Source organism: Martes martes, assembly GCF_963455335.1.
Source record: "Martes martes genome assembly, chromosome: 12".
NCBI classification, from domain to species: Eukaryota; Metazoa; Chordata; class Mammalia; order Carnivora; family Mustelidae; genus Martes; species Martes martes.
This window is the reverse complement of record NC_137900.1, coordinates 93,435,480-93,459,586: the sequence shown is the minus strand read 5'-3', so window position 1 is coordinate 93,459,586 and position 24,107 is coordinate 93,435,480. Positions and strand designations below refer to the sequence as shown.

Genomic DNA, 24,107 nt, shown 5'->3' with positions numbered 1-24,107 from the left:
GAGAAAACCCAGACTGTAGCACCCTAGGCCGGCCCCAGGCACTGCCCGCCGAGGCCTGCTGTCCTCTCCCGTTTCCCATCCTGCCTCCAACATCCCCAGGGAGAAGGCGGCAAGGGGCTCTGATGGATGAGTGACCCCCTGCAGGTACACGGCCCTGGGCCAGGCGTGTGTCCCCGGCATCTTGTCTTGGGGGGAGGTTTCGGGGGGATGCTGGTGGGAAAGCCAGGTCACGGTCAAAGCAGAGCGGTCCAGGACAGCTTGGCCTCCAACCTCCAGCCTGCCCTTCCCATGGCCACCATCCCATGGCTCCTTGGAAAACCCAAGCACAGAGGCAGGCCGCTACAGTCCAGCTGAGAAGGCCCCGGACTCATTTCCGCAGTCCCAACACCTCGCCCTCTCCCTCAGCACCCCACTCTGGCCAAGGCCCATGGCCACACTGGAGGGAGACATCTGGAGACTGGGGTCCTCTCCTGGATCCATGACGTCCCACGGTGGGCCACTAGTGGATAGTCCCTGCCCCTGGACCCCTGGCAGATTCTGGCTCCCTTCAGCTGAGTCTGGGGCTCTACACTGCCCTTCCCGGGCCCCCAGGGTGGCTGTTAGCAGTGGGCAGAGGGAACTACACATGGGACAGGTTCCCAGAGGCCCCCCTAAGGCCCGAGCCCAGAGCCTGTATCCTGGTACCGGGACACCAACCCCTCCCTCTGTCGCCCCAAGGAAGAACCACGCCCAGATCAACGTGGTCTTTGCACTCCTGTCCTGTGAAGCCACTTAACTACCACCACGTGCATTCAAACGAACTCACTAGTCCTATGGAAAAACTGTCCACCCAAGGCCCCGAGGAGGCAGGCGGGGGCCCCCAGCAGAGACTCCCTGCTCCCCACAGTGCTGAGAAGGCGCCAGCTTGGCCAGACCACCCCGTCCTTGGCTGCTCTCGGGGAGAGGCTGTCCTGAGGTTCCCAGCAGGTCGGATTGGCCGGTTCCAGGCTGGACATGGAGTAGATGAGGGTGGCGGGCAGCATCTGTCCCATCAGGGCACCAGGACACAGGGCAACAGAGGGGAGGGAAGTCGGCACACTGTGCCTCGGGGCCGCAGCTCTGGGACGTCACTTCCCACCAGCACCACGTGTCCAGAGCCGATCCATTGGGCACAGGCCCTGCATGCAAATGAGCAGGCAGCGGGCCCAGGCACACAGCCAGTTTTCGGGGAACACGGAGGCAGGTGGACACCCGATCCGGGGCCCCAACTCCTGGACCCTCTGCCCAGCAGACCCCAAACAGTCTCCAGGAACCGGGACGTAGTATGTAATGCCACGTCCAGTCAGGGCATCCCCGGTACACAGGCCCCTAGTGGGGGACCCCCCCCACAAATACCTTGGGGGGCCGCTCACTCAGTTCAACAAGCACTTTCCAGCCTGTCCCTTGGTGCTGGACCCCAGGAGGCAGCAGCACACAAGCCGGATACAGGGGAGTCTCTGACCTTCCTGAGTCCCAGGGAAGGGCTGAGGTCAAAGGTCAGGCAGATAGGGCCCCACTGGGTCACTAAGGCCTTGAGCAGGTGGGTCGCACGGTACCCCATGAGCCCTTGGGCCACTGAGGTCCTCACTGTCCTCTCGTGAGGCCCAGGCTGTGGCTTCCGGGGGGAGGTTTCACCCAATGTCAGGTGTCCTGTCCTCAGCCTCGGCTGGGGACCGTCCCTTGCACTCCCCTGGCACAGCGGCCTCCCCGAGCGCTCACGGCCAGAGGTCAGCCCCACCTCGGTGCCCGCACAGGGCCCAGAGGAGTACCCGCCCCCACTGGCCGGTGGCGGCAGTTGGGGCACGGGCCGGGCTCCCGCCGCGCGTTACCTGCGTAGCTGCCGGTGGCCTTGATGTACATCTGGCCGAACTGCTCCTCCGCCATCGTGTCATAGGCCTCATCATCCTCCTCGTCCTCCTCGTTGTGGTAAGAGGTGGGGCTGTCGGTGGTGGGCAGGCTGCTGGCCCCCGGGCTGGTCCGCTCTCCCTGGGGGTAGGGCACCTGCTGGATGCTGGGGATGAGGGTGGCCAGGCTGGGCACCCCGTAGTAGGATACCCGGGGCAGCTTGAGCGGGGCTGCGCCCGCCGCCGTGGCACCCGCCGCCACCGTCGTGCCGTCCCGGGGCCCCGTCTCCAGCGGGCGCTTGGGGGCCAGGCCCGGGCCGGCGGCCGGCGGCAGCTCCGTGGCTTCATGCTTCACGCGGGTCAGCAGCGGGATGGGCACGGAGGGGGACACGACGTAGGGGGGGGCTGCGGGGGCGGCCGGCTGCAGCTGGGTGCAGGGGCTCTGGGGCTCCGAGCTGGCGTCCTCGATCATGGCGGTCTGCGAGTCACAGTGGGGCGAGCTCACCTTGAACATGAGGTCCGTGCCGCGCTCCACGATGTGCTGGATCTGCAGGAACCCGGCCGTGTACATGACCACGAGCTGCTCGCTGGCCGCCATGGTCAGCCTGCCCGTGTAGCAGAAGGACAGGATCTGCTGGAAGCAGGCGGGCGGCACGGTGCCCGGCAGCTCGAAGGCGCTCTTGCTGTTGCCGCTGAACAGGTCCCGGAAGTAGAGGCTGCTGGCGGCCAGGACGGCCCGGTGGGCCTTGAAAGCCTGGCCTTTGACCACGATGGACACATCACAGTAGAGGCCCAGCAGGCGCTGCTCATTGAGGCAGCCGAGCACGGTGTTCCCGAAGTTGGGGATCTCGATGTGCAGCATCTGCGACATGGTGGGCAGGCGCTGGAGGGCTCGCCTCACAGTCAGCGCGGGAGCGCCCGAGGGGGGCACATCTGTAGGGAGACAGGGCGCAGGACACCCGGATCAGGCTGCTGGAGGGCCAGGGCTCACCCCAGCAGGCCCACGACCCCCCCCCGCCCTTCCTCCTCGCCCGCCCCAGGCCCTCCAGCAGGGCCCTCCCCAGTGGACAGACGGCCCAGGGGAGGTCCTGGGGCCGAGCTCCTCACAGCGGGACCCTGGCTGGGCCAGCACCCCACCGGACTCAGAGCTGCACAGCCACATTCCAGCGGGGGGCGGTGGTGGAGGGGGGATGCCCCCGACACCTTGTGCAGCTCCCAGAGTCCACCCCCAGGACAGCGCTAGAGCCCTCGGGCAGGAACGCGCCGTCTTAGGAGAAGTCAGGAACAGAAACGGAGGCCTGCACTCCGGGAGGACAGAGAGGACGGGAAGGACAGAGGACAGAACACGGAACAGGGCACAGCCAGCCTCGGCGGCTGGGAGGGGTGGGGGTGGCGGGGCCCCGTCTGCAAGCTCTTCTCCCCAGGAAAAAGTTCGCAGCAAAGGGCCCCACACGGCCCTTCCCCTGGGGGGGCCGGAACCCAAACCAAGCGGGTCCTGCGAGGGGGTCTTTTGGTTCCTGGTTTGTTTTTCTCCTCTTCCCTCGGAGCTGCCCCACAGAGGGCCCTCAAGGGGGGAGTCCCGTTCCACTGGCTGAGAAGCCGGCCCCTTGCCCCACTGCGAGGAGGGCCAGGGTGGGGCGCCCAGGGAAGTGAGCCGAAGCTAGAAGTCGGGCGCGCCCGCCACCGCCCCTCCCCCGGGACCCGCTCCCCAGGCCACGGACACCGCCAGGGACGCACCACAGCTGGACCACCACTGGGGAGCCTGGCGCAGCCCCACCTGCCCGCGCTCCCAGTCCCCCAGCTCCCCACGCCGGCCAATCCCTGCTGGCTCGGTCCCAACCCAGGTGACTAAAGGGGTCGGGGGAGACTGGGGGAGGGACCGGCAAGGGCTCGCCGGGTGCCCCAGGGGCTGGGGACGGGGCTCCGGGAGGTTGATCTGATGCCGGATTCACGGGTGGGGGGGCTGGGGACGGCCGGCAGGGGGGAGGAGGCGCCGGCCCAACTCCGCACAGCGGCGCCCGCACAAAGGGCCGCTGTGTCCCGCGGGAGGAAAGTGCAGGCGGCCGCAGAGGCGCCGGGGGCCGGGGGAGGGCGGGCGGAGGGAGGGCGGAGCGCCCGGACCCCGGCGACGGGAGTTGGGCAGATGGGTGGCTGCTGGGGGAGGGCCCGCAGTGCCCCCGCCGCGGAGAAGTTGCCGGCCGGCCGTGGCACCGGCCCGCGGGGGAGACCTACCTTGGGCGGCAGCCGCCGGGGGCCCGGCACTGCCCGCTCAGCCTGGCAGGGGCAGGCTCGCCAGCTGCTCCGGGAATGCAGCAAACGGAGCGGGAGCCCTTGGGGTGGGGAGGGCGCGCGGAGCCGGGAGAGGAGGAGGAGGAGGAGGAGGAGGAGGAGGGAGGAGGGAGCAGGGCAGGGAGTCTGGGCGCTGGGCTCGGCGGCCGCAGCTCAGCTGCACCCAGCCCGGCTCCCGGGGCAGCGCACAGCATCTAAATGCAGAGGCCGGATGCAGACGGACACTCGGGCGGCTCTCCGGAATGAATGCCGCCTTTGATTTGGGAGCCCAGTAAATGCCAGCTCCAGCCCCGGCTTTCAAAACAGTGGAGTGCTGGTGCCACAGGAATGCACGCTCCGGGTGTTGGTACAAGACAGACTTTGATGACTCACCGCAATGCAAACAAAGATGGCAGAAATACTGTACTGTACGCGGAGCGCTCCGCGGTACCACGGCAACTGAGCGCCCAGATTTATGGTGCAGCTCTGCATGCGAATTACCCAGTCAGCCGCCGCTCTGCCATCCAGGACAGCCCGAGTGTCAAAGCATTTAAACTATTCCAAACAGTCTGCAGGGCTGGCAGAGCCACCAACTCCGCCGGGGCGGGCGGGGGCGGGGCGGACCAGGGGTGGGGGGGATGAGAGTGGGGGAGGGGGGAGGACAACAAGGGGACCGGGCACAGGGGGCACAGGGGGACAGGGGACGAGAGGGAGGGGGATGAGGGGGATGGAGGCAGGGGGACAGGGACAAGTTGGCAGAGGAACAAGGGGGATAGAGGGATGTCAGAATGGGGGGACAAGGGGGTAGGGGCAGGAGGACGGGGTGGGAGGACAAAGGGCATGACGGGTATGGAGGGTTGGGGGGTAGGGGACAAGGAGGATGGAAGGGGATGGGTGGACAAGGGGATGAGGGGACGGGGGACAAGGGGGACCAGAGGGTATGGGGGACGAGGGGGCGGGTCAAACAGGGCAGGCGCTGGATGAGGGTAGGGACCCCAGGAGCGGGGGGGGGGGGGGGAGAGCAGCATGAGAGGATGAGAAAGGAGGTGAAGAAAAAGAAGTGGGAGGCCCAGCGCCCCGCAGCGCCCCGTTCCACCTCCCACCTCGCCCTGGGGTCCCCAGAGCAGCAGCCCCAATCAGGGCAGCCCAGCACCCCAGCCCACTGGCCCGGGAGAGTCCCCCTGCCCCCCAAGCCCTGAGGCGGGTCTTGTCAAGACTTGTGAGTGCAGTTGGGCGGGGTGGGGGGTGGCCACAGACCTCGCAGACATTGCCTCTGCCGTCCCGTTCTGGGCTCACACCACCTGCAACCCCCCCAGCCTCGGTTTCCCCTCTTGCCAACCGTGGCCCTGGGCAGAGCATAGGTCCCTACAGAGAGGGGCAGGGACGAGGCTGGCAGTGGCTACGGTCTGGCCCTCTGCAGCACCCGGCCCGGGGTTGGGGGTGTGCTGCCAGCCCGACACCCTGGTGGGCGCAGCCAGGAGGGGCCGGCAGGGGTGGGGGGTGGGCAGCAGCCCTCCCACAGGCGAGTGGCATCCGGAGAAAGAAAGGGCCATCTGGTGCCTCCCCATTCACACACGCGGGCTCAGCCTCCCAGAGCAGATAAAGCGGAAGGCGGCACAGGAAGAAATCCAGGTGTGGGGAAGCGCCCCGGGGCGGCTCCAGGCCTCCCACCTCGGCTCAGAGGACTACCCTGGGGGGGAGGGTGACAAGCCCTGCGACTGCAGAGTTGACAGAAATGGTCCCCGCTCACTGCTCTGGGGACCCGGGGGCCAGCCGGGGGACCCGGGGGCCTAGCCCTCAGTCCCCCACACCCCCCGCCCCGTGACGGAGCGAGTCCAAACCTCAGCCCCCCCCTCGCCTCTACCTAGATGGAAGAGCTCCGGCGGCCGGGCGGGCTTCGGGCCACACGCCCGTCCCAGCCTGGTCCCCGCTGCCCTGGTCCTGGGGGACGGCCACTCGGCTGCCCTGGGCACCAACAGCCCCGAGCGGGCATTCACGTGGATGCTCAAGTCTGCACAACCCCAGGGTGGGGGCTGTGGGGGGCATCCTTGCCAGCCTGCCTAGATCCAGACCCAGAAGGACTGACGCAGGGAAGCCCCCACCAGAAGCCCTGTCAGGCTCCAGACTAGGTACAGTCCCCTTTTCTTGGGGCCCAGGAGAGGCCCAATGGCTCCCAGATGAGGGGGCTGAAGCCCTGGAGTGGGGGTTGGGGACACAGCCCCGACATGCCACCCAGGCACAAAGGAAGGCAGACCAGGCCACAGGCAGAGCAGACATGGGGAAAGGGGACACCCAGAGGCCAAAAACTGGTGGAAGCCGTGCTGGGGAGGGGAGGGGAGGGGAGAGGAGGGCCAGCCTTGGCCTGGGTGCAGGACTCAGGCCCCGGGCCCCGGACACACAGCCTGTCCTCCCGGAGACAGACCTGCCTACCTCAGGACTCTGCCTCTTCGTCACCTCCTCCGAGAAGCCCGCCAGGTGCCACTCTTGAGCTGAGCGAGGCCAGGGGGGTCTGCACAATGCCTGGTGGGCATTTAGCCAAATGCTGGGCACGCCCGGGAGGGCTGCAGGAGTGGGGCTGCGCTGGCCTGTGCATAGCGCTTTGGAGGGGAGCCCCCCGCATGGCCCCTGCACAGACCCGCAGCTCCGGCTGCCAGGAGTCTCCCAGAAAGCCAGGTACGCTCCCCGGGGCCAGACCAGGGCTCTGGGGCTGAGGCTGGCAGGGGCGGACAGAGGCCAGCAAAGGTGCACTGGGCACCAGTTGCTAGAGGGTCCCAACTGCCTGGGGCTGGGCAGAACAGTGACCAGGTCCACAACTGAGAGCAAGGGACAGCGGGAGGCCCTCAGAGCCTGTCCCTTCACACGGCAGGTCCCGCCTGGTCAGCAGGGCTGCGATCTCGGGTCCCCGCAGGACAACTCCCTGGGCCAGCCCCACCCGACTACTCTGTGTCCACGTCCCGCGGCCTCAAGCAAATGGGACCCCATCTGGGAAGCTCGTCCGGGAAGCAGGGGCCAGGGTTACCCTGGACGGTCACCCCAGGGTGGAGGGCGACGGCGTTAGCAAACGGCACCACGAGGACGCATACCCGCCATGACCTGGACGGGAGGCGGTAGTGCAGGTGGGTCTCTCTCCCTCACCACCCGCGCCCCCCCCCCCCCGCCCCCGCCGCCTCCCCGTGCCCCAGGGCCGCAGGCCAGCCCGCAGGCCAGAGCCGGCCCATTATTCCCCTGGAAGGTGATGAGGCCCTCCGGTCTCTGGGGAGAGAGGCCCGCGGTGGCGTTGCCGCTGTGTCCTCAAGCCACCTGCAGGCTGGAGCTGCCCCACAGCCCAGCACCCCCCCAAGAGCCCCGGGGGCGCCGGTGTTAGAGTCTTTCTTAGAAGCCCTGACTGGGATGCAAACAAAGCTGAACTTCAGGAGAAAAGAATAAAATAAAGGCTTAGTTTACGTGCCCAGAACCCTGAAAGCAGGACAGGCCATGGCCGACCGGCGCACGGTGGCCAGAGAGGAGGGCCCCCGGACCTGAGAGGGCTGAGGGCAGCGGGGTCACCCCCTCGCTCTTCCCTGTGCGGCGGGGCCCAGCCCTACCAAGAACACCTGCCCCTTCTGTGCCTCAGTTTCCCCAACTCCCTGCTTCCCAAGGAACACACGTTCGGTCCCCCCCACAGCAAGAGTCACTCCGCCCGCGGGCATCCGGAAGGTTCTGAAGAGCCAGGAAGAACCTCAGAGATCTCTCCATCCATTCCAGCCATCTTCAAAACCACCGCACCACGGAACCCCCCCCCCCCCATAACGCCCTGCAGAACGGAACCCACTTTGGGAAATCCCAAAGCCAGAGTCCAGCCCCTGCAGCTGAGCCAGCCCCGGGGGCCCCCACCCCATACAGACCTCCCCCAGAATGAGGAAACATGGGTAACGGGGGGGGTCTCCTCTCACACTCCCCTCCCTGAGGGAGAGCCAGGATCTGGGACCTGGGGTTACGGTTGTCAACCGAAGCCCCTCCCAGCCCCCCAAGCGCAGCGCCGCCTGCAGGTGGACGAGGGAAGGAGCGCGAGGAGAAGCGGGTGGGCCATGGGCCCCGGGAGCTGCAGACAGGCTCCCGGACAGGCCCGAGGGCCTAGAGAGGGTGCGGGTGGGGCCCGGATTCTTGGGGTGTGGCCAGGCCAAGACCAGCCACACTGGGCCTCAACGGGTGCCAGGAGCACGCCAAGGACTTCCCTTTGGGGCCCGGAGGACCGGAGGCATATGGACAGTCCAAGAGGAGGGGCCTCCTTCCCAGGCCCCCACCGAGACAGCCCCAAGGTCTGCAGGTAGGTCCCGGCCAGACTTCCTCAGAAGCCCTGCAGGACCCCAGCCTGCCACCCCTCACCCTCCCGGCCCCGCCCTCCAACCCAAGGAGCACCCCCCCGCCCCAGCAGAAAAATGCACCGTCTACCTTCTTCAGGGTCACCACCAGCGAGGAAAGGAGAGGCAAGTAACTGACATTAAACACAATCATCGCGCAGGATTTAACTTTTCCGGTCTCATAAGAGGCCCGGGCCTGAGCAAATGCGGGGCCAGTGCACCGCGGCAGGGAGGGAGACAGGCAGGCAGGTGGGCGCACCAGGACAAGTGGAACCCACCCCTGCCTCCCGCCCCGTGGAGCCCCCCCAGTCCTGGGAGCAGCCAGCCACAAGCACGGTCCTCCGGTCCTCCAAGTGTAGGCGCTCCCCAGAGACAGCAATGAGCACAAGCAGGGCCGGGCGGTGAGGAGAGGGTGAGGAGGGGTCGGCGGGGAGGCAGGCGCACTTTGGACAGAGGCCCGAGGAGCACTGGCCTCGGCTTTTCAGTTGACAGTGCGGGCTTGGTTCCGGCCTATGGGAGCAGAAGCTCCCTTCCAGCCCCAACGCAGCTCCTCCGAGAGCAGGGGGAGGCAGGCCCCTCTGGGGTCAAGGGGCCAGGTCTCTGGCTCTCCTCACCACTGCCCAGCTCGGGGCGGGCCGGGTCCCCCCAGACCGGGCGAGGCCCCAGCCAGCTTGGGCCTCAGGTTTGCATTAAACTTTTAGTACATCATAAAACCAGGCTGCGCCGCCTCAGCCTCGCTGCTAATGGAAGGGCCCGTCGTCACCCCTCCTGGACCGGGACGAGCAGAAGCAGGGGTGGGGTCTCCACAGCCAGGAGCCCCTCCCGCACAGCCCCCCACGTGCAGCACCCCCACACACACACGTACTGTGCGCTTAGCGAGCTGCACCTCTATCCCCGCCCCTGCTCTCCGGGTGGGTGCGGAGACGAGGAGACCGCGGCACCCACAGTGTGACCCTGCACAGGGCCAGGGGCCGGGACCCACCCCTCCCCAGCCTTCCGCACCTGCACCAAGCTGGGGCAGGCTAGCTCCGCCACAGAGGGGCAACTTGGCCCCCAGGGCTCGGCGGCATAGGAGACCCCAGGGCAAGGGGTACACAGGCCCCTAGAAACCTCTGCCCTGGCTCAGCCTCCGCCCCAGACCACAGCCTGGACAGCATCAAGCCTCAGAGCCAGTTTTAACACACGTTTGCCTATAACCTTTTTTTTTTCCCCAACAGAAAAGGCCAGCAAGCCAGAATCTGCAAATTCAAACATGTGCTTATCAATCCTTCCCCTTGCCCCCCTCCAAGGAGAGAGCCACAGACACAGGGCTGGTCCTCAGAGAGGCAGCACACGCCCAAGGACCCAGGGCGCGCCGGGCAGGCCACCAATGGCCACCAGAGCCACTTGGCAGGGCCAGGGGGCTGGGCTCAGGCTGGGAAGACACCCCTCGGTCGAGACAGCGGGTCCTGCATCTCGACAGGCGTCCACGGTGCAGGCTCTGACACGGGTACAGTCCAGTGGCTGGTGTGGCCCAGCGAGCCCGGCTCTGCCGGGCTCCTTCCGCCGAGCCACCGCCCGCCACCGCCACGCCAGCCACCAACCCTTGCCCTCTCAAATGTTTTGACTTCAGTGTGGGTGCGGGGTTGGGGGCCAAGAGCACGGCGTGCACGGTCCCTCAGGTCGGCACACACGAGCCACAGAGCGGCTCCGGAAGGCTTCCGGAGAAGGAAGCACTGTTTTGAACAGAGCCGACGATCTCCCTCACCGTATTTGTAATTTCAATAACGTAAGCTGGAAGAGTGTGTCCCTCGGGCATAGTTTAATAACTTAAAAAGCGAGCTCCACACGCCTGCGGACGGGCCTCCTCCTCCCTTATCGGCTGACATGGGGCCCCCCTTGCACTCCTGGCCCCCGGGGCACTCGGGGGCTGCCCAGCCTGAGCTGGCCGGGCCCAGGGAGCTGGGCCCCATCCTCAGCCCGCGGGGCACTCTCCCTGGCCACTGGCCTGTGGGGGGAGGTGGGGGGGTCCCAGAGCAGCTGGGGGCTGGGTGGGGGTCCCCCGCAGGCGGAGGCCGGCGCCGCCTGGTGCCGGTCACCAACCCCTCACCCACAGGGACTCCACGGCGCACCGCCCCCACCCCCGTCCGTTAATATTCATAGCCCTTCCTCATCTGCATATCGTGCCATAAATAGTCGAGGTAAGACACAAAGCTCCCCGCATTTCTAATTATGCTTAAAAACCTAATGTAAATCAGACCGACACAGAAATACTAAATCAGCCGCGGGGGGTGGGGGGGGGGTTACACAGAGCCGGGGGCCACGACGCAGCAGTCCCCACCTGGGGGCTCCAGGCAAGCTGCCTGCTGGTGACGGTGGCCCACCTGACCTAGGGCTGGGCAGCAGGGTCCCCAGCCTCTCCCCAGCCAACGCAGCCTTGCTGGCCTTAAAGTGGGAGACGAGTGTGGGGTTGAGGAGAGGCCTGCAGAAGCCCAGGGGCACGCCCCAGGCCGGCCAGCCGGCCTCAGCTTCTCCCTAAGGGGTTCCCAGCCACGCGCCTTCTTCCCTGCCCGAGGACACCCAGCTACCCACCTGACGTGGCCGCCCGGCTCACGGAGGCCCCCGTGGCCCATGAGGGTGTACCCCGTGGGTCGGGGCTGTCTCCATCGCCCTGTCCCCGTGTCGAACCCCCTGGACACTCTGGCCCTCTTGCCTGCTCAGCTGGCCCAGCAGAGTGCGGAACCAGACAGGTCCCCCCCCTGGGGCGATGCCCACTTGGGGGATGGAACCCTGGCCCTGAAGGGCCGGGGATGGGCGAGCGGGTCTTCGAGTCCCGAGGAGGCTCCCGCTCTGGGTGGGCTTCGGCTCTGCCGTCTGGGCCCACCCTCCGTCTGCAGGAGACACGGCACAGAGGCTTAGAGGACAGGAGGCTCTGGGCCAGGGAGAGGGGGACAGAGGCCACACCAGCTGGTCAGGGCCCAACACAGTGCCCACCTTCATAGGTGGGCACCAAAGGGGCATCCAGGACCCCAGCAGGTGGCACTGACGGACAGATCTCCAGATCCCCGCGGGACGGGCTGCAGCTGGTACATGTGGGGCCCCGGGGCAAAGAGGCCAGCCGGGGAGCACAGAGAAGCCTCCACCTGGCCCAGCCCGGCACCAGCCCTCACCCACACCCCAAATGCCCCCAGCTCTGCCTCCCGAGCAGCCCAGGCACCAGCCGGCCCCGCCCTGGCCCCAGCTGCAGCCCTGGCACAGCCCTGCTCCTCCTGGGTGCGGTGGCAGGACTACCTCGGGGGACCCGTGGGAGGCACGGGCCCAAGTGACACAGGGGTTGCCCCACGCTGCCTTTAGAGAAGACACAGAGATGCCTGCTGCCCGCATCTGCCTGGCATCACGCCCAGACCTATTTTTAAGCCCATTTACTAGAAATCCCACAAATTAAAGGAAATACGGATAATGCACTAAGAATCCTGGGGGCCGGATAAAAGCCGCACGTAATTGTGCTCATGCTGCAGTGTGAGGCTCATAACCACAAACCCCGGTCTCCCCAAGCCCTCGTGCGAGGCAGACGCATCTTGCTGCGTGGGGGCGGGGGGGGGGGGGTCTGCGCTCCGCCCACGATCAGAGGCACGGGCTGCGGCTTACAGCCGGGGCCATAAAAGGTAATTACTGATAGGAAAAATAAAGACCATAAATACCAAACTTTACAGCCCGGGGAATGCCGCGTAGCGCCAGGACCGTGGGCAGGACCTTGCTCCCCTCCCATCAGGGCTCACGTCAGTCCCCGCCCCATGTCTCTCGTGGCTCCCGTGGCAAGGCGGCAGTGGGGCTGCAGACACCCAGACCTCGCAGAAGCTGTGGCACAGACGGCTGACGAGCCGGCCGGTGTGCCCGGGAACGGAGGGCTCAGTGCTCACACCGGGAAGGGCAGGACCCCTGGGAGGGGCTGGACCCCCGAACAGGCTGGCCAGCCGACACAAGGGGGTGAAAGGCCTTCTGTGCAGTCCCCGAGGGTCAGCCACGCCTGCTGGGCCCCCGGGCTGAGGCCCAGCCCACCCCTACCCACAGGCGCATCACACCTCGAGGACAGAAGTCGACACACAGGACCAAACAGCAACGGGACACGCCTGCGAGACCATGGAGGACGCCGCTGGGTGGGTACCACGCTCCCCGGAGACCCTCAGGGCCCAGAGGCCTGGCCTCACCACCCTCCGGACTCCGGGGCCCCGGCCCTGCCCGGCTCAACCCCCTACCAGGCAGCGGCTATCTGGGTATCCAGCCATGGAAACCCGGCCATGGGCCGACACCTTCACCGCGTCCTCCCCCCAATACCGAAGCCCTCCCAGACCCAAACGCTGCCCGAGAGCCTGGGGGCGGGGGGATCTGCACAGGCGGAAGGGGAGCAGAGGAGGTGGGGACAGGTGTGTGTGTGCGCGCGTAACGCACCCGCACCTCAGATCACGCGACTCATCCTGGATTGTCACAGAGTCGGGACAAGGCCCGCCGGTACCACATTCTAGTATGGAGGCGACCCCGCTCAGGGGCTGGGGAGAGGCCCTAGAATCCCACGGAGGTCGGGGAGGCCGCGGCCACCGACTCACTGCCTGGTGGGGGTGGAGCGGACGAGGTCAGGGCTCCTGCTATCCCAGCAGCACTGGCCTGGGTCACGGACCACCTCCAGCCCCTCGAACCCACAGTGGGCACCCGCTCCACGACAAGGCTTGGCCTGGTCCTGAAGGACAAGAGGCTTCCCAGGTCTGGCCTTCTCCCTGGGGGGCCCTGGCCACTGAGGGGTCAGCTGGGAATTCAGCCCCGCAGAAGCAGCTGGAGGGCCAGGGAAGCTCCGAGACCACAGAGGAAGGAGCCGAGAGAGCAGGTGGGGAATGGTGGATGGGGGGGACACGCTGCCCTCTGCCAGCCCGAGGCCCGTGTGGCACCCGGAGCCAACGGGTTGCCCCATTGAGACACCCGAGACCAGGTCGGAAAGGGCCGCGAGGCTCCGAGCAGGCAGGCCAGCAGGGGAGGGGAGCGGCTCAGGAGATAAGCATCAGGTCCAGATGGCTGGTACGCTGTGCCGAGAATGACCAAACACTTGGAGGTAAAGCAGATGTCCCCTCACCATCACAGGGAAGCAGGGCCTCCCCCAAGACGGCTCCAAGACAAGCACCGTCTGGGAGGACACCCTCCGACTCACTGTCCAGCTAGGCTCTGTCAAGTTACACACCAGCACGTTCGTTTCTGTCCAGGAAAGACGCAAAGCTCTCTCCCTACAGGAAAAGACAGCCCCAAGGATGAGGAGTTTTGCTCTGCAGGACACTAGCCTAGTGGGGCAAGGAGACCACCTGCTCGCCCAGTGCCCGCCCTCCCAGGCAGCCTCCAGCCCCACCAGCCTCTCCCCCAGGGGCAACACACCTCTGCAATGCTGTACTGGCCCCAGGCTCTTGTTCATACCTTATAAAACACAGCCACCGGGGGCCTGGCCTGCAGGGACAGTGCCGAGACCCCATCTCCCAGAGGGAGCCTGAGCTGTCTTTGTGCTTCTGCAGTTTCTTTCTTCCTCCAAGACCATTTTATCTCCGGTTGTTGGCCTAGTGAGTCTGCCCACCTGAACCCTGTGTCACTTGGGGTTCGGGCCACGTCCCTTCTCCAGGGCAAGGACCAGGGAGGAGTGGTCACCAGGACCGAGGCTAGTCCAGGCCACCCTGTCCAGAGGCACCCCCAGAGCTGTGAGCCAGTGAGCGGGTGGAGGCAGAGGTGCCTGTGGTCTGGCTTTCTGGTCTGAGCATGATGAGACTGTGCGGGGCAGACGAGAGGTCTCATCCGTGCCATCCGTTTTGTCTGCTCATCAATCAAGGCCACAGCTCAGGTCCACGGTGTGAGAAACCACTCTCTCTTGTCGGACAAGGAAAGGTGAGCTGCTCTCTGTGTTTACTTCTGACCCGTGGTTAACACTGCAGGTTCTCTGTGTCTAGACCCGAGATGCGCCCCTTCTCACATCGGGTTGGAATTTTTCCTAACTCTGATCGGTGTTCATGACTTATAGAGTCTCTTAAAGAAAGAGCTGTGTCTTCCTTCCACGTTAGTAGATAGTAAACAATTTTATAAATTTAAAACCTTTAGAATTCACCAAACATAAAGAAAAGGAACCTCAAATGTTGTAAATGAGCTAGCATTTAAGGGGGAGGGGACCCTTTTCAGAGAAGCAACCAGTTCGAAAGTTATTTCCCTATAAAACTCCAAATTTCCACAATCCTTAACAAATCAGACCGCTCTGATAACTTGAGGTAGTGGGGGTGGGGGGCACTGATGTCTTTTCTTTGACTTGAAAATCTAGCGTGCATTTTGTTGTCAAGATCTGGATGTGTTTTCTCATGAGGAAAGTAGCTAATCTGAATTTCCTAAAGTCCTTATTTCTCCTTATTTCCAAACTCCTTGTTCGACCAGCCAGAGAAGCTGGCATTACCTTAACACTATGCTCGAGACCACAAAGAAATAGAAAATTTATTGTCAACTCTATTAAGTAATTCAAACTGATGTAAAAACTGGAATGAACACTGTGTTAGACTTCCAGTTCCGGGAAGACGGGGTCCTGGAGTGAGGCTCTGAAGTCTGTCAGGTCATTCGAACACCTGTCATCCACAGACACGGAGCTCATAAGCAACACAAAGACACTCAGCAAAGCAGGAATCGGGGAGACTCTGTCAACCTGAAGACAGCGCATACGGGAAAACCCACAACCGACACCACACGCATCAGAAGAGTGGCTGTTTCTGCGAGCGTGCGGCGGACACAAGGAGGTCAACGCTGGAGGGCAGGGTCTAGCAGAGGCCACTGGGCACAAAATGAAATAAAAATAGTTTGAAAGAAAAAAGTTAAACTATCCCTTTTTGTAGAGGACATGATCTTGTAACACAGAAAATTCTAAGGAACTGATCAAAAACTACTAGGGCTGATAAACGAATCCAGCAAGGTTACAAGACAGAAGATCAGTACACAAAACTCAAAACGATGTCTACATGCTATGATCAACCTGAACACAAATTTAGTAAATAATCCCACTTCTAAGATCAAAAAACATAAAATAGGGCGCCTGGGTGGCTCAGTGGGTTAAGCCTCTGCCTTCGGCTCGGGTCATGATCCCAGGGTCCTGGGATCGAGCCCCACATCAGGCTCTCTGGTTGGTGGGGAGCCTGCTTCCTCCTCTCTCTCTCTCTGCCTGCCTCTCTGCCTACTTGTGATCTCGCTCTGTCAAATAAATTAAAAAAAAAAACTTAAAAAAAACATAAAATACTTAGGGATAAATTTAACAGAAGTAGTGTAAAAACTTACACTTTGAAAACTGCAAAATTCTGTCAAAAGAAACTGAAGATCTAAATAAATGAGAAGACACCCCATGGACTGGAAGAACTAACATCTGTTAAGGTGGCAGTGCCCCCCAAAACGACCCACAGATTTAGTGTGGTCCTCATCAAAATCCCGGCAGATATCGTCACAGAAATTAACAAACCAATCTTAAAATTCATATGGAAATAAAAGGAACCCAGAACAGCCAAAACATTATTCAAAAAGAACAAAGTTGGAGCACTCACACCTCCCAATTTCAAGACCTACTATGAAGCTATCGTAATCCAAACAGTGTGGTACCGTCATGAGGACACACCCACAGATCAGTGGAGTGAAGGGAGAGTCCAGAAACAAGGGGGCCAAGACCATTCAATAAGAAAAGAATAATCTTTTCAAAATATGGTCCTGGGAAAACTGGACATCCGCATGTAAAAGAATGAAGTCGGAGGGGAGCCCGGGTGGCTCAGTCAGCTGGGTGTCTGCCTTCAGCTGGGGTCATGGTCCCGGGGTCCTGGGATCGAGCCCTGCATCAGGCTCCCTGCTCAGTGGGGAGCCTGCTGCTCCCTCTCCCTCTCCCTGCTGCCCCTCCTGCTTGTGCCTTCTCTTTCTCTGTCAAATAAAAAATCTTAAAAAAAAAAAAAAAAAAGGAAGTTGGGTCCTCACCTCACACCATATACAAACATTAACTTAGAACAAATCAAAGATCTGAATGTAAGAGCCAAAACTATACGACTCTTGAGAGAACACGCAGGGTAAATCTCTGTAACCCTGGGTCAGGCAACGGATTCTGAGATATGAGCCCAGAAGCATAAACAACACAAGAAAACCAGATAAACTTGACTTCATTAAGTTTAAAAACTTTTGTGCATCCAAGGAGCCATCGAGAAAGTGAAAAGACAAAGAATGGGAGGGGATATCTAGAATCGTACTTCTGATAAGAAACTTGTAACTAGACTACAGGAAGAACCCTGACAACTCAACAATAAAACGACAACCCAATTTAAAAATGGGCCAAGCATCGGTAACATTTCCCAAAGAAGATACACAAATGTCCAACACGCATGTGAAAAGATGCTCCACACCACGAGCCATCAGGGAAATGCAAATCAAAACCGTCATGAGGGAGCCCGTCACACTCAGCTGAATGGCTATCGTCAGAAAGACAGATGAACCGTGTTGGTGAGGATGTGACGGGAACGTAAACGGGTGCAGCCAAATTTGGAGAACAATCTGGAAGGTCCTCAGAAGGTGAAGCACGGAGCTGCCGCCTGCTGTACCCAGCCCCACTCCTAGGTAGGACCGAGAGAAATTACAACAAATGTTCACGCAAAAACCGGTATATGAGTAGCAGTGTTACTCGCAATCGCCGGAAAGTGGAAACAACCCACAGGTCCACCAACCAATGAGTGAATAAACTCTTGATGTGGCACAGCCACACAATGGACTATTATTCATCCATAAAGAGGAATGAAGTAGTGACATGTGCTGCGACATGAACCCCAAAAACATTGCACTAAGTACAAAAAGCCAGCCACGAAAGACCACATTATTATACGGTTCCATCTATATAAAATGTCTTCAACAGGCAACTTACAGACATAAAACAGGTCAGTGGGGATGCCTGTCAGTTAAGCATCTGCCTTCAGTTCAGGTCATGATCCCAGGGTCCTGGGATCGAGTCCCACATCAGGCTCTCTGCTTGGCCGGGAGCCTGCTTCTCCCTCTGCCACTCCCCCTGCTGGTGCACTGCCAGGTAAGTAAAATCTTTAAAAAACAAAACAGGGCTGGGGCGCCTGGGTGGCTCAGTGGGTTAAAGCCTCTGCCTTCGGCTCAGGTCAGGATCTCAGGTCCTAGGATCGAGCCCCACATCAAGCCCCACATCAAGCCCCACATCGAGCCCCACATCAAGCCCCACAACAAGCCCCACATCGAGCTCTCTGCTCAGCAGGGAGCCTGCTTCCTCTTCTCTCTCTGCCTGCCTCTCTGCCTACTTGTGATCTCTGTCTAATAAATAAATAAAATCTTTTAAAAAAACAAAAAAACAAAACAGGGGTGCCTGGGTGGCTCAGTGGGTTAAAGCCTCTGCCTTCGGCTCAAGTCATGATCCCAGGGTCCTGGGATCGAGCCCCACATCGGGTCTCTGCTCAGCAGGGAGCCTGCTTCCTCCTCTCTCTCTGCCTGCCTCTCTGCCTACTTGTGATCTCTGTCAAATAAATAAAGAAAATCTTTAAAAAAAAATAAAATTAAGGGGTGCCTGGGTGGCTCAGTGGGTTAAAGCCTCTGCCTTCGGCTCAGGTCATGATCCCAGGGTCCTGGGATCGAGCCCCACATCGGGCTCTCTGCTCCGCAGGGTGCCTGCTTCCTCCTCTCTCTCTCTGCCTCTCTGCCTACTTGTGATCTCTGTCTGTCAAATAAATAAAATTAAAATCTTAAAAATATAAAATTAAATTAAATTAAATTAAAACAAACAAATCAGTGGTTGCCTAGAGCCAGAAGTGGCAGAAGATCAGGGAGGAAAAGAGGGAATAGGAGTGACAGCTAAAAGGTGTAGGGTTTCTTTCTGGGTTGAAGAAAATGTTCTAAAATTGACTGTGATGATGGTCACATAACTCTGAGTAAACACTGCTGGATTATGTACCTTATAGGTAAGTGTATGGTATGTGAATTATATCTTAATAAAGCTTTCTTCTGAAAAGAAAAAAATTACAGATACGTCAAAATGGAATTTTAATGTCTAGGGAATTTTAATGTCTAGGGGGCACAGAGAAACAAACAAAAGGACAAAACAAACACGTCAAAAAGTCAAATGGCAGACTTAAGCCCTAGCATATCAATAATTCTATCAAATATAAATGGCCTAAATATACCAATTAAAAGACAGAGATTGGCAGAATAATGAAAAAACAAGATCCAATTATATGCTGTCTACAAGAAACTCACTTTCAAACATGATACAGGCCATTTGAAAAGAAAAAGACAGGAAAAGATAAACCATGCAAAAACAGTCAAAAGAAAACGGGTTGCTATATCAAATAAAGTTGATTTCAGCAAAGAAAATCATCAGAGACAAAGAAAGACAATTCACAAGGATCAAAGGGTTAATCCACCCAGAAGGCACAGCAATCCTCAATGTGTATGGACAACAGAACAGCTAAAAAAGAAACACAAATACATGATTATTTCTGGGGACTTCAACAACCCTCTCTCAACAACAGACAGCCCTAGACAGCATATCAGCAAAGGTACAGAGAACCAAAGTCAACTAACAGGATGAGCATGTAACAGAGCCGCCCACCCGACAACAGTACAATACACACTCTTTTCAAGTGTGTGTGGAACCTACACCAAGATGAGCAATGTCCTGGGCCAAGAAACAAATCTCAAGAAATTTAAAAGAACAGAAATTACACCATGTGTTCTCCCATAATAAAACCAAGTTAGAAATGCATCAGCGGGGCGCCTGGGTGGCTCAGTGGGTTAAGCCTCTGCCTTGAGCTCGGGTCATGATCTCAGGGTCCTGGGATCGAGCCCCACATCAGGCTCTCTGCTCGGCGGGGAGCCTGCTTCCCCCACCCCCCGCCTCCCTCTTTGTCTACTTGTGATCTCTGTCAGTGAAATAAATAAATAAAATCTTTTAAAAATAAATAAATAAATAAATAAAAATAAAAAGGAATGCATTAGCAGAAACGTTAACAAGGATATCTCCAGACATCTGGAAGAAGCAACACCTGTGCCTCAAAGTCACCCACGTGTCAGAGGAAGTCTCAAGAGGTCAAGTGAAGAGGAAATACGACATATCAGAATGTGTGAACAGCAATTCAGGGCTGGAAGGAAAATGTATAGCACTTGTGCTTGCAGTAGAAAAAAGGGAAATTTTCAAATCAATAATCTAAGCTCTCTCCTCAAGAACCTAGAAAAATAAGCAAAATAAACTCCGAGGAAATAATGAGAGAGAAATCAACGAAATTGAAAATAGAAAAAAAAAATCAATGAAACAAGGAGTTGGTTCTTTTAAAAGGTCAATGAAGTTGACAAACCTCCCGCATGACCGACAAAGAAAAAGAGAGAGAGAAGACAGATTAATTACTGGTATCAGGAATGAAACAGGATATCACTACAGACCCCACAAACATAAAAAGAATAATGACCATTTCACACACATAAACCCAACACCTTAAATTAAATAACAAGTTCCTAAGGGAATAAAAACCTACCACAATTCACCTAACATGGAACACAACATTTGAATAGCCTTCTAACTATTAAGGAAAATGAATCTGTAATTTTTAAAAATTGTCAAAAAAAGAAATCTCTAAGGCCAGACAGTTTCCCTGGGGAAGTCCACCAAACATCATAAGATAAATTAACACTACTTGTACACAATCTTTTCCAGAAAATAGAAAAGGAAGGAAGGAACACTTCCCAATTCATTTATGAAATGAGTATTACCCTGATACCAAGACCAGACAAAGATGGCACAAAGACAGAAAACCGCAAACCAATGTTCCTCATGATAGAGATGCAAAATCCTTAACAAAATATGAACAAATAGAATTCAGTAATATATTAAAAAAGTTATATACCATGACCAAGTGGGATTTATTCCAGGGATGGATGCAAGGCTGATTCAATATTCTAAAATCAGTCAATGTAACCCACTATCACATGAACATACCATTCAATGCAGAAGTATTTGACAATATTCAACATCCACCCATGAAAAAAACTCTCAGAGAACTTCCTCAACTTAACAGAAGAGCATCTACAAAAATCCTACAGTTGGTGCTTTCTCCTTAAGATGGGGAACATGGCAAGGACATCTGCCCTCACTACTCTCAACACAGCACAATACGGCAAGAAAATATACACAGATTGGAGAGGAAGAAATAAAGCTGTCCCTATTTGCTGATGGCTGGATTGTCTACATAGAAAATCCCAGGGAATCCACCAAAAAAAACTCCTAGAACTAGTAAGTGGCTTTATCAAGGTTACAAGATAAAACAGAAACAATTATATTTCTATATACTATTAATCACCAAAAATTAAAAATACAATACTAACCTATGATCATTCAAAAAAATCTACATGTAATGGGTGCCTGGCTGGCTCCATCGGTAGAACGTATGACAATTGATCTCGGGGTTCTAAGTTCCAGCCCCATGTAGGGAGTAGAGTTTTTTAAAAACATGACATGTAAATAAAAACAAAAGATGTACAGGACTTGTATGCCGAAAACCTCAAAATGCCGATGAAAGAAACCTACATCTGAGTAAACAGAGAGACATACCATATTCATGGATGGAAAGATTCTCCCCCAAAGAGTTCTCCCCAGATTGATAATACAGGCCAGCATGTTTTTTCATAGAAATAGACAAGATTAACCTAAAATGTATCTGAAAAGGCAAAGGAACTAAAATAACTAAGAATTTTTAAAAAAGATTTTACTTATTCATGAGAGCGAGCGAGTACAAGCAGGGGGAGGTATAGGGACAGAGAGAGAGGGAGAAGCAGGCTCCCGACTGAGCAGGGAGCCTGATGCAAGACTTGATCCCAGGATCCCGTGATCATACCCTGAGCTGAAGTCACACACTTAACCAACTGAGCCCCCCAAGGTCCCCCAAGAGACCTAAGACAACTTCTAAGAAGAATTCAGTGGGAGGAACCAGGCTGCCTGAATTTCAGGGCTTACCAGACAGCTACAGCTAACAAAGACAGCACGAGACAGACAGAGACAGATCAGGGAACAGAAGAGAGAACCCTGAAGACGACCCAGGAAGAAGCCCAATGAACCCTTGACGAAGACGCAAAAGCAAAGTCAGTGAGGGACAGCCAGCCTTTTCAGCAAATGGTGCGGGGCGAAGTGCACACCCAGAGGCAAACCAAATGAACCTTGACTTCACACCATGTACAAAATTAATCCAAAATGGACTGAGATCCGCATGTGACTGAAAATGAGAAATACGGACAGGGAAGAACTCCAGAATCTAGGGCTAGACACAGCGCGCTTCCCTAAGCAGAAACTCGTAAACTTGACTTTATCAAAATGTTAAACTTTTGCTCAGCCAAAGACCGTTAGGAAAATGAAAAGACCTGGCACGGGCTCATACACGACTAAAGGTTAGTACACAGGCTACACATCTCGACAGGAAAACCCAGTCCGACTAAACATCGGCCGAAGACACGGAGACATTTCAGAGCACGGGACACACAGATGGCAGACAAGCGCATGGAAGGTTTCACAGCCAACCGGAAACGCAAATGAATGCCTCCACGAGAGACACGACCAAACCACCAAATGCCGGTGAGGATGGAAGACGGATGGCTGACCGGAGAGACCACGGTGGTCGCCGCCAGAGGCTAACGGGACCGGGGCTGGAGGGACCCCGTGCGTCTCCTGGGGACGGTGCACTTGGCCAGATCCGATCCATAGACCGTAAAATTCACCCACTCCTTTTTGTGATCAAATAACATTCCCATATAGGGTTACACAACGTCCTTGTTTCTCCGTTCTGACCATTCGCAACAGCACGTGAATCTAGGAACATCTCAAAACACAAAGTTTAAAAAAATAAAAAAGCGACTATGTTGGTTTTTGGTGTGTCACCATAAAATAGGATTCCAGAGTCATTGCTCCCTCCCACACCCCAGAGCACCACTCGTCCATACCGTCCAGCCGTGTCCAGCCAGCTCCGCACGACCGAGACGGCGAGCAGGAAGCAGGTGTTTCGGCCGACCTCACTCACCACAGGTGCGATGGGCACGTTCCTGGCCACTCTGACGAGGTGTGAAAGGCACTGGTACAGGGTATGTGTGTGTGTGTGTGTGCGCGTCTGCCTGCACATGCGTGCTCGCACACCGGAGGGGCTCCCGGGGAGCGTGCTCTGGCTTTGCCCAGAGCTGGGACATGGTGCACGACGGGTAGGTCCACTGCTCACCGCAGCCCCTTTGGCGGAGAGAAGGTAGTCACCGAGCCTGAAGGCATCAGAGCACGGGACACGATCGGCCCAGACGCGGACGGGACACGATCGGCCCAGACGCGGGTCTACGGATGCAAGGACACTGAGGGGGGTGCTTCTGTTATCGGGGGGAGAAGAGGCGTCTCGTCTTACGTCAGACGTCTGCTTGTTCCAGACTGTGAAAGGGACAGAGGACAAAACACTTCAAACAGATAAACGGGGAGCTGGAGGAGGTCGGCCGGAAGAGATCTTTCTTTCCCTTGCTTCGTGATGCCTGTCAGCAGTAACGGAAGAGACGGCACGGAATATTAAAATTTGGCAAGTTTGCTCCATTCTGGTGGGTTATTACAGAACAGAATTTTTTCTAAGGTGCTGGGAGTCCTGGGCTGCCCAGCATCGCACTTCCGTGAGCCCGGCCCCGGGGCTGCACCGACGACGGCGCCCTCCCCTGCAGCCCCACGGCGGAGCCCCAATCTCCGAGCAGCTCCTGCTGTTCTGCGTGGACCGTGTTGAGATCTTTTTTTTTTTTTTCCCCAAGATTTTATTTATTTGACAGAGAGATCACAAGCAGGCAGAGAGGCAGGTGCGGGGCGGGGTGGGGGGCAGGCTCCCCACTGAGCAGAGAGCCCGACGTGGGGCTCAATCCCAGGACCCTGAGACCATGACCTGAGCTGCAGGCAGAGGTTCAACCCCCCAGGCGTGTCTCCGCCCCCCCAACCCCTTGTGGCGAGACCTTGACTGTTTTTGTTTTTTTTTTTAACTTAAAGTTCTTCTCTCAGGGCGCCCAGGCAGCTCAGTCGTTAAGCCTCTGCCTTCAGCTCGGGTCGTGACCTCAGGGTCCTGGGATGGAGCCCCGCATCGCATCGGGCTCTCTGCTCAGCAGGGAGCCTGCTTCCTCCTCTCTCTCTGCCTGCCTCTCTGCCTCCTTGTGATCTCTCTGCGTCAAATAAAACACAATCTTTAAAAAAAATATATGCGCACTTCTAAAAATAAATGAATGAATGAAGTTCTTCTATCCCAAAGCAGCTCGGTTTCCTTACAAAGGCCCTCGTCATTTCTAAGGTCATTTAGGATTATTCGATCCACGGGCACCGGCCAGAGCCAGGCACTGTCCCGCTCCGTAGAGCGTGGGTCTCCCCTGACGACACGGATTTCGTCTCCTCCAAATCAGCGCCTGAAGTGACCGCGGCTGGACCTCCCCCTACGTGACCCCCAGACCCTCTTCTGTAGTTCCCACGAGCCTCTGTCCGCCACAGAGGTTCGGGGCCCACGGGCGCTCCCGCTGCACCCGAGCCCCCCCCCGCCACCTCCCCAGCGGCCCCGCAGCCAGCTCGCTCCCGGGCTGAGCCTGGGCC

General features: G+C 58.1%; 1 protein-coding gene across 2 annotated transcripts in view; it reads right to left on the bottom strand.

The window, feature by feature from the left end:
- Positions 1-24,107, bottom strand: part of NACC2 (NACC family member 2) — a 65,041-nt gene that overhangs the window by 24,303 nt on the left and 16,631 nt on the right. Inside the window, exons 2-3 of one of the 2 annotated variants that reach the window (XM_080820581.1) lie at positions 2,368-2,795; positions 1,848-2,004 (exon numbers count right to left, since the gene is read on the bottom strand). In XM_080820581.1, the coding sequence (XP_080676707.1) occupies positions 1,848-2,004; positions 2,368-2,733 (523 nt within the window). In that variant the 5' untranslated portion in view covers positions 2,734-2,795. Of the gene's footprint in view, positions 1-1,847; positions 2,796-24,107 lie in introns of both variants that reach the window. The other variant, XM_080820580.1, reaches the window with a different exon arrangement.